Raw genomic sequence first — 9,546 nt, 5'->3', positions numbered from 1 at the left:
AGTGGTTTGTGCTTTTCTTTATCTGATATAGATGAAGTCAAGAAGCAGTGGTTGAGAATCTCAGCTTCCATGTAATGTAAAGATTACATTTAGAAACAAACAAAAGAGTAGGCTTCTTGTCGTGAAAGATAAGGGCTCAAATCTGTGAATGGACCATGCTCTGAAAGCCCAGAAGCAAGGTAAGTAAGAAGAATAAGAAATGTGTTTTTAAATCTGCAAACATTTGGATCAGGAGCAGGCTCATAACCAAGTGTGAGTAGTACCACGCCAGCAGTGGCGCTGCTGACCGCAGGGGCGTTACCTTCCCCAGAAATGAGCCCCGTGAACACAAGGGTGCAGCTTTCCCACCGCGTGCTGCACTGATAGCCTCCTGCAGGTGGGATCAGAGGAACTGCGGGTGATGTTTTCAGCATCCATGTCCCAGTGGTTTTGTACGTGCTGAGTTCCACAGAGAGTTTGCCCTGTGGAGAGGCTGCTGTGGCTCTAGAGGATACTGTTGTGTTCCTACAGTCCAACAAACAGAGGGGCGGGCGTCCGGCGGGATCTGCTGAGGAAACAGTTGGAGCACAGGAGGCTTCATCATAGCACCCCTGGTGCTTTTCAGTTGAGCTAAACCCTGGTTTGTATCCCAAAAATACATAAACTGCAAAAGTGCATCATCTTAAGCATGTACAAAGTTTCATGACACCACTTCAGTGTAATTTATAATACGTTCAACAGGCAGCAATGCTCTAAAACTGCTCCTAACAAAATCCTGAGTTCAAAGCAGTGTGTTGGCATCTGAGTCACAAGCCAACCCCCTCAGCCTTTTTCCATATATTCGTATGGCTCAGGCTGTACTTTCTCCAGCAAGACAATATTTTCATGCACCAGTGCCATCTCAGTTCAGCTTTTTGATGATACTCTGCTCAAATTTGGCTTCAACGCAGCCACTCACTGCCTCTGTCACTCCATACATGTCCCAGACATTAAAGACTGGGGGCATATTCGGCAAAAGGGTGAAGAGTAAAGATTGGAAGTATGTGAAAAAACAGCATAAGAATAATAGAACATTAGGTGAGACAAGAAGTTTTACTTCAAATAGAATTCTAATTTTAATTCCTATATCCTTTGGGATGAAAAACAAACAAAGAAACAAACAAAAAGAACCCCAAAACACAAACCAAAATGAAACAAACATACAAAACAAAAATCCAACAACAAACGACCTGCTTTAAATCTATCTCCTGTCATAACCCTAAACTGACCTCTAAAACCATTGTCTGTAGCATCTTGCTTCCAGGCTTCTTGTACCTGCCTTACTATTTTCCCTCTCCATCTGTTGGGCTACAATGGCTTGGAATAAGATTAACTAGGTCAGAAGCTAGCAGTTCCCACTCTGAAGGTCACACATGCCTCTTTTGTCTCACATGGAAAAATTATATTGATAGAAAGGGAATTATGGATCCCATCATCTAAGCACAAGCAATGAATGTTCAAAATTGATGTACCTATAGGGGCAGCAGGAAATCTGGTAGAAAAAACAAGAACCAAAATTAAAACCCTCCTGAGGAGATAATTACATTTATCTAATTTCACACCGCAGTGTTTAAGACAGACAAATGTTAATGATGTCTTTCTGTAAAATAATTATATTTCTGATAGAGACTATGTATTTATTATGTTTGGCTTGTAAAATGCCACAGCTGTACAAAAAAAAACTTTATAGAAGAAAGGCAAAATCTGCTGAAGAAATAACTAGGTCAGGATCCTTCAGAATTTAAATGAGATTTCAGGAAGTATATTCCAAAATTATAACTGAAACAAAGCTGTGTATATGTGTAAATATGATATGCAAATACTAGAAAGCTTCATGGAATACATACATTTTCAGGTTGCCTTTTAAAGAAAAATGAATACATGATATGGGGAATTGCTGTTGACACATAAAATATGGTGCCACATGAGGAGAAAAATTAAATTAAATATGTGACTTATATATGAAACACAACAAAACCTGCTTAGCTGCTACTGGAGAGGAAAAAAGTTCTTGTATTTGTCTGAAACCACAGGGAGAATATAAGGAGAGTGAACTGAATTATCTGAAATGAAGTCAGCTGTGACACCAGCTGAAAAATATCCTGGAAAAATACTTCCAAGCCATCTCTCCTGAGCATCGGTGATCAAGATAGATAAGACATCTAAATAGCACTGCCCCGTTCAGCACAGCCCACTTAGCACAAAATCAGAAAAGGGAGAAATGCACTTTTGACCTTTTTTCATTTAAAAATAAAAGCTTGAGCATAAATCCTGAGGGGGTTGCCAGCACAGTGCAGAAAGCAGGACAAAGGGGTGTAGCATATTTATTCAAAGTCCTGCACACTGTAGAAAGCATTGAAAATAACCAAGGAGGCAGCTGAAGCCAGGTGCCCTTTCCTACGGTGGGCTCCCTCATTAGGTGTCTCTCTTGGTCCTGGCCAGGTTAGAGCGATACAAATGTTTCAGGGATGCTAAATGTGAAGGCTTCTCCTTCCAAGGCCAGGAAGCCTGGAGGAGAGTGGTATTTGCAGGGCAGAGCCCCTTGCACAGGTCACGAAAGATTTCATCAACCAGCTGAGAGAAAAAGCCAATCCAGGGGCTTTTATCCAGACCCTGCATGGAGCGAACCTGATAGGCACTGTAAACACTGGTGAAAAGGAGACGGTCAAACTCTGTCGGAGGCAAGGGAGCGTCAGTCAGTGAAAAATATCTCAGATGCTGCTCAATCTCTGCCCGTGTTTTGGGAACTTCCTCCTCTAAAATCTGCAGGAAGCGCCGTGCCGGGCGTAGGGAGGCCAGCTCTTCATCCAGCAGCCGGACTGTCCCGTTGGCCTGAATATCCAGCCTTCCCCAGAGCATCTGGAAGAGAGGAGCAGCGCTGTCAGGCAAAGCCCAGCACAACTGCATCACTCCCAAACGCGCTGCAAGCAAAGCCCTCCGCAGCGCTGCCAAACAAACCTCGGGCGGGCCCAGCGGCGGCCGCTCCCTAGTCCCGCTCCATGTCAGCCCCACACCCCGTTTCTGAGCAGCCCCACACCTCGTTTCCCCGTGGGACCTGTGCAGCTCTTGCCTCCCGCCCTGCTATCCCCCCGCAGTCCCGCCTGCAGCAGCTCCCCGGTGCGGCCGCCTCGGGCGGGGCTGGGCCGCTTGCGGGGCCGTCCCCAAACCCAGCGGGGATGGCTCCTTGTCCCAGCGGGGGCACCCCGTGAGGCGCCACGGCGTGGGGCACAGCCGCCGTGGGCGGCACCCCGCACTGGGAGGGAGCACAAATGCCATTAGGCATCGCCGAGGTTCTCCAGGGGCTCCTGAAATCCGTCAGGGATGAGAACAAACGGAACAGGTGAGTTTTTACGTGCAGGCAGGTGGGAGCATGGCCACTAACAGTGCCTCGGCCCAGGGCCCCCAGTGCTCAGGAGACCTCTAACATGATGCCAGCGTCCTCTGGGCCACGACGGGCTCTGTTGGTGCCGCTGTGAGGATGTTCATCTGGAAGACATCAGACAGAGCTTGGTAGCACAAGACCTTCCTGTTTACTGTTTTTGCCATTTGATTGTCAATAATGTCTTCAACATTCCTGAGCTACCACTCAGCTTGCCAAATATGACAGATGCTGACCACGGGATTTTGATAAGCAAAACAAGCTTTTTTAGAGAAGCAGCAGTGGTTGAGGCGAGGTTTTGGATATCATGGCCCTTAGTGCTGCCAGCAGAGTTAAAGCATACAGCAGCAAAGGCACTGCTTTGAGAGGCAGCAAGGAAGCCTCTCACACCAAGAATGGATGGGGTTTGAACCGATGGGGTTTGGTTGGTTAGCAGTTATTGCTGGAGAAAGTAATGCTGCCCAGTGAAAGGAGGGTGCTGCCAGGCTCCTCAAGCTGCTGCTAGAAACATAAACTGATGCTTATCCTGGTTATCTACTTCTTCCCTACCCTTCTGCTGCTGGAAGAATGTGAGGATAAAAGAAATCTTGTCAGATCCATTATGGCTCATTTGATGTCCAACTAATTACTTGCTGGGACCCATGACATCATGTAATCTGGGAAAAATGGATATGAGGCCAGAGGAATGGCCATTTTTGAATGTGAAAGTCACATTAATCCTAAGAATTGTTCCGTTTTCATTTCATAATACTTACAGTGCTTTAACTGTCTGCATTTATTTCTTTGTGTGTATGAAAAAGGAGACACAAGCAGTCTTGGTCCAGGACTGTGAAAGAGAGGCTGCATCCCCTCCCTCCTCTGTGTTATCAGTGTCCTGAGGTAGCCAAGACTCTCTTCGATTCTTACAGACTCATCAGGTTAAGAAATATGAAATGGAAAAGGCTCATACAAAATAGTAAGCTCTCTGATATATTTATGGGGTTTTTTTTCATTTTAAATGGATGAAAGCTTTTTCATATACATTAAAAAGAAAAAGTGAGGATTTACATTGAATACTTCAGAGTTAAAGTCAGCAGGTGCATATAAAAAGTAGAAAAATTATTTAGTACTATACATGTGTGATGACTGCTACCAAAAGACACTTCCAAATCTCCATTTTTGATTAGACCTTTTCAGGGAGATGCACGAGCTGCCTGGAGAAGTGCACTGCCAGCCTGCAGGCTGCAGAGGTTTGTTTCTCTGCACAGCTGCAAGCTCTGTGATCCAAGCCAGCTGTGGCTTTGGAATGTGAGCATGGATGTAGCTTCTTTTTCCTACTCCTCCACAGATGTACCAGCAAGGCTTTTAGCTCAGGTGAAAGCATTATATCATCTGAAAATTTCTTTGCTTGGTATTGTCTCTAATAACCAATGCTCTTGGCTCACAGATCCCTCTCCTGAGAGATGTCTGACTGGCTGCAAAGTCAGTGCATTTGCTGAATAGGTGCCAAACTGCCCTTATTAGTAACTGCCTCATAAATATACAGAGTGGCAGATTTTTGAGTAGAGAAAAATTTAACAAAGCATAACAAATAATGTATTGAAATAATAACATAAGTATCCTCTGGGGAAGGAAAAATCCTTACTTATTTTATCACTCAACAGGGTTGAGTGGGGTTTTGTTTCCCAAAAAGCATATAGAAAATCCACGAACAGTATTGCAGGAGATTATTTTTTCAGTGGAGATCCAAGAAAATCCTCCCCTTACCACCAAACACAGCAGCAGGTCTTCAACCTGCAAGGAGGTACCAGTGCTCCCACCAGCAAACCCACCCCCCCCAGCTGGACTCCAGCTCTATCCCGTGCCAGTGCAGCTGCCTGAGGCCTCGGGCCAGGCATTTGGAGGAGCAGCATTTGAGGGAGCAGCAAAGCATCACACAAATGGCATTGCACAAAGGTTTGCCAAGCCAAGGAGCCGTGTCACTAACAGATGTGCTCCCTACCTGTCGGCCTCTGGGATGCAGCAAACACACACAGGAGCAGCCAGGAGCTGAGCTGTGCCTGGGCCATGGCAGCGCTGCCGGAGCAGCTGCCACCCACTCCGCGACAGTGCCACACCCCAAGCCTCAGCAGTTCGCCTGGGGCGTCTTCCCGTGCTGCTTCAGATCCCAGCAGCCTCTCTTGGAATGGATCCATCTTTCTGTGTTTCTGGTCACAGCCCTGGGAAGGGCTTGCAGTTCAACTTGTTGACCCTGAAGGATATTTTCCGTCATATTTTGGAAACTTGGAAAACTTTGTTGTGATGTTTTTGGCAGAATTGTTCAAGCTTCCTTTTCGAAGATTGACTTTGTACTGCAATGATTATAGGAAGCTGTTAGTTGCAAGAAACTCCACTACATATGTTTGCCTCTTAAGAAGTGAGGACCCCCTAGTCCCTTCCATCTCTGCACAATGCTTCTGTCACGTTTCAGTTTACCTTTTTCCTGGGTTCAAAAATCTGAAAACAATCCTGGAATGTCACAAACAGATAAAGCTAGCAGACTGCAGATTCATGGAAGTGCAGTAGCAGCCAAAACATACAAGCAGGCAGAAGAAATGTCACTGGCTCAGTTCTGTATCAAACCCCCCGGAGGAAGAACTCAGTACAGTGACCTAACAAACACCAAGTATCAAAGTGGCTCAGGCTTTAGCACCTCAGCATCCTCTCCTGTAAGTGGACTTCTGGGTTACAGTGAGCACAGTCTGCTTTAGATGTTCTAAATTACATAGACAAAACTTCATTTGATTCACTTTACAGCAGGTATCTGTTCTCTACAAATCTTGACGTATTTATTAGTGCCAAGTCCCCAGTCAAACGGTTCTGTATTTCTACTCTGTATGGCACAGAATGTAAAGCCAGGGTTATACAAATATGCAGTAATATGTATAAATGAGGACTAATACACTCTCTCAGGTTAAAGGGAGAAAGAAGTCTGCCTAGAAAAGAGAGAAGGTAAAGCTGAAATGCATCTCTTGCTCAGCAAGTTACAGGATATCAGTCAGGACATACTGTCACCAGATAGTGTACTAAGGGCTGGGATGATGTGCTGGTTGGTACTACCTCCTGCACATAATGGAAGCATCACAGAGGGGCCCACAATATCCAGAGCCACTCTTCCCCTCAGTTTGGATTCAAAGCAAGACCTGTGTTTTCTGTCATAGGCTTAGGTATGTGCAGGTCACACTGCACTGCTTTTGTTTTTCATTATTTTCCGCTGCTTACTCTTCACTTGCATTCCGTTCTTCTTTTATTAAACTGAATCACAAGTTACCCAAGAGGCAGACACTTACGGTCGATCTGTGCAGTGAGATTGATGTGCCTTCTGCTTTGTGCCAGAGTCCCTTTTAGGCCACAGTGTACACATGACTTTGTCTAGAAGCCACTATGGAAAAATCCCTGTGTTTTGCAGCCCATGAAACACCCTCCCTTTAACTTGCAGCACATGACATGAAGAGGATTGCCCAACAGGATTTTGGCCAACATCTGTGAGAGCTGTACATGATTTTGTCAACAGGGGAATTTCCTAGGAACAGCTTGCAGCTGAAGTGCCTGGAGGAGTACAGCCACATTGGTGGGAGGGAGAAGAGAGGAGGCTTTGGGGCTGTGCTCAGGTGACTGATACAGTGGCAGATGAGGGACAAGCATCAGTGTGGATGCTGCCTTGAGCTAGGGGAATTTTGTAGAATTACCTCACTATCCCGCAAAGAAAGGCAATTTCAGAGTGATAAAAACATTATGTAGCTGTCTGTACAGCAGAAATACTTGCACAGAAACAATGCTGAGTTTCTGATAGCTGCACAAAGTCCCTGCATGTACGACTGCTATGTTAGGCAGTGCACCTGCTCCTCCTGAAGGATTTTGTCCTTGCCAGGTACTCACAGCTGCGCACAGCCCTGCCACTCTGCACTCCCCTGGCCGTACCATCTGTTGTTGGAGCAGTTTCAAAACATCACAAGCCAGGTTTATGCAGGGACAACTTGACTGGTTTCTTCTTTTTCACCATGACCTCCTGAAGCAGGAACATGGGAAATGAGAACAAGAGAAAAAAGGTCAAAAACTGCAGGAACTGTTTGGATGCTGATTGACGCACAAGGTGTGGTGCCAGAAGAGCCTCTTTAGGAGAGAAGTTTCTTTGAAGTAGGACTTCAGGGAGACAGCGTGTTCACAAAAGGGAAATCCTGCTTATGGAATTGAAGAAACCTCTTGCTTCGATCATCTCGCCCAGAACTTGGGGAGATTACTCCCTAGCCTGGGGCTGTCTGGCAGCTGCTCAGGGAAGGAAGAAGATTGAAGAAAGTAGGGAAGGAAGAAGGACATATGTGGCTCCCAGAAAAAGTGATGTTTGAGTTACTGGAGTGGAAGAAGTAAGAAAACCTTGAGGGAAGCAGGAGTGAAGCCCTGACTGTAACCAGACAGGACCTCTGTAATACTGGTATCTTCCAGGTATGGAGCTGCCAGTCCTTACAAGGATGCTTTCCTTGTCCTTTGGTTTCAGTTTGTGAGCAGCATCTACTGCTTGAAGGAGTAATGAGCTGTGTAAAAGTGACAGGGAGGGCCCCATCCCACTGCACCTACTGCACATGAGGTAGGTGGGCACCCTGACACTGTCAGTAGCCACATCCTCAGGGAAGACAGTCCCCTTGCCTGGCTGTAGGGAGAAATGCCAGGATTCTGGAAAACACCAGCAAAACCTACTTAGCTGGAGAAGCTCAATGTGGTGACTGTGAGTCATCATCTAACGTCTATTCAGTCTATAAAGTCTATAAAGTCCCTTCAGTACCAGAAAATATCTCTTCTGTATAGCGTGTCTATAAGTCAGCTACATCTGACTTATATCTCATCCCACATCCTCCTGCAGCTGGGGAATCCAACCCAAATTTGGATTCTGGGGAATCCAAACCCCGCAGAAGCTGGCAGTATGCAACAGGCAGGGACAGAGGATTTGGAAGACAGCTTTGTGCTTGGCCAGCCCTGTCCAGCATAAAGCAAGTGTCCACCAGCCACAAGGAACCCAGAGTGAGCAGGCTCCAAAAGCAAAATGGCCTCTGGAGCTCAGGAGCAGTCGAGGAAGCGGAGTGCACAAGTATTCTGTGAGGCTCTGCAACCTCTTGTGCCATGGGATAATGAGCTTAGGTGAGTAAATTACAGCCTTCCTGATCTCCCAGGCTTCCCTAATGAGAAGAGATTCAGGTCCACTTGCAACTATTCCACATATTGAAGACCTGCTGGAGCCAATGCCTGATCCCACAGGGCTGGCTACTTTTCCAGTTCACACATTCTTGGGCAAACCTTGCATATTGTCTAACTTGACAATCATGTCTAATCATGTCTGACATTTCTTGATGTTGATCAAATTCTGCCTCTGCACAAATATTAATTTTAAAAGGTAAATTTCCTAGTGTTCCTGCTACCATCAGTCTGACTTATTGTACTGGGAAATGCATATTTTTATAATATATAGACCATAAGTCTTGGTGTGGTGTCTCAAGCAACCTGAGATAAAGGAGAACACGGAGAGGAAATATGATTTATAAAGAATCCTCATGGTGATAGAAGTGGCATCAGGAACTTTTGTCTTGCACAATAAGCATCAGGATGCTATGAGAGCCACTGCAAAGAAAACAACCAACTGTGGAACATCTTGTAGGAAGAACCTAAAGTTCACTTCCTATTTAATCTGCTCAACTGAAGACAGATCCAAAATAGAGCTAAGAATTGTATAAAACCCCAAACTTCTGCTGATCTGTGTTCACTTCTCCTTCCCATGTAGAGCTGTAACTTTTAAGGTGAGTGGCAAATGCTATTTATTTTAACCAGAAACATTGTTGACTCACATCCCAAACTGCTGGCCACAGCAGCTGAAACATAATTCTGAAAATTAAAAAAAAAAAAAAATTAACCAGTCCATGCTTACAAGGCTGGGGCAGAAACAAATATGAAACCCAATTCTTAGAATACAGTTCAGTCTCTATTCTTGACTCTTGAAAAGAGATCACTATCTAGTCACAGAAGTAGGGTTTTTTTCTTTATTGAATTTACTCTTGTTGATCCCTTCCTCCATCCCATACCCTAACCTCCCCCAAACTCCTATTTTAATTAGTGATTTTACAATTTAAAAGCTTAAGTAGCGA

General features: G+C 45.3%; 1 protein-coding gene across 1 annotated transcript; it reads right to left on the bottom strand.

The window, feature by feature from the left end:
* Positions 1–1,535: 1,535 nt before the first annotated feature.
* On the bottom strand, positions 1,536–5,445 carry FAM180B (family with sequence similarity 180 member B). Its single transcript, XM_053945826.1, has 3 exons — positions 5,379–5,445; positions 3,437–3,504; positions 1,536–2,877 (listed from the first exon to the last, which is right to left on the bottom strand). Exons 1-3 carry the CDS (start codon positions 5,443–5,445, stop codon positions 2,434–2,436), a joined length of 579 nt encoding a protein of 192 aa, XP_053801801.1. The 3' UTR covers positions 1,536–2,433.
* Positions 5,446–9,546: the final 4,101 nt, after the last annotated feature.

Source organism: Vidua chalybeata, chromosome 6 (genome assembly GCF_026979565.1).
Source record: "Vidua chalybeata isolate OUT-0048 chromosome 6, bVidCha1 merged haplotype, whole genome shotgun sequence".
Lineage (NCBI taxonomy): Eukaryota > Metazoa > Chordata > Aves > Passeriformes > Viduidae > Vidua > Vidua chalybeata.
Note: the sequence above shows the minus strand (reverse complement) of the source record. Positions and strands in the feature narration are given on the sequence as shown.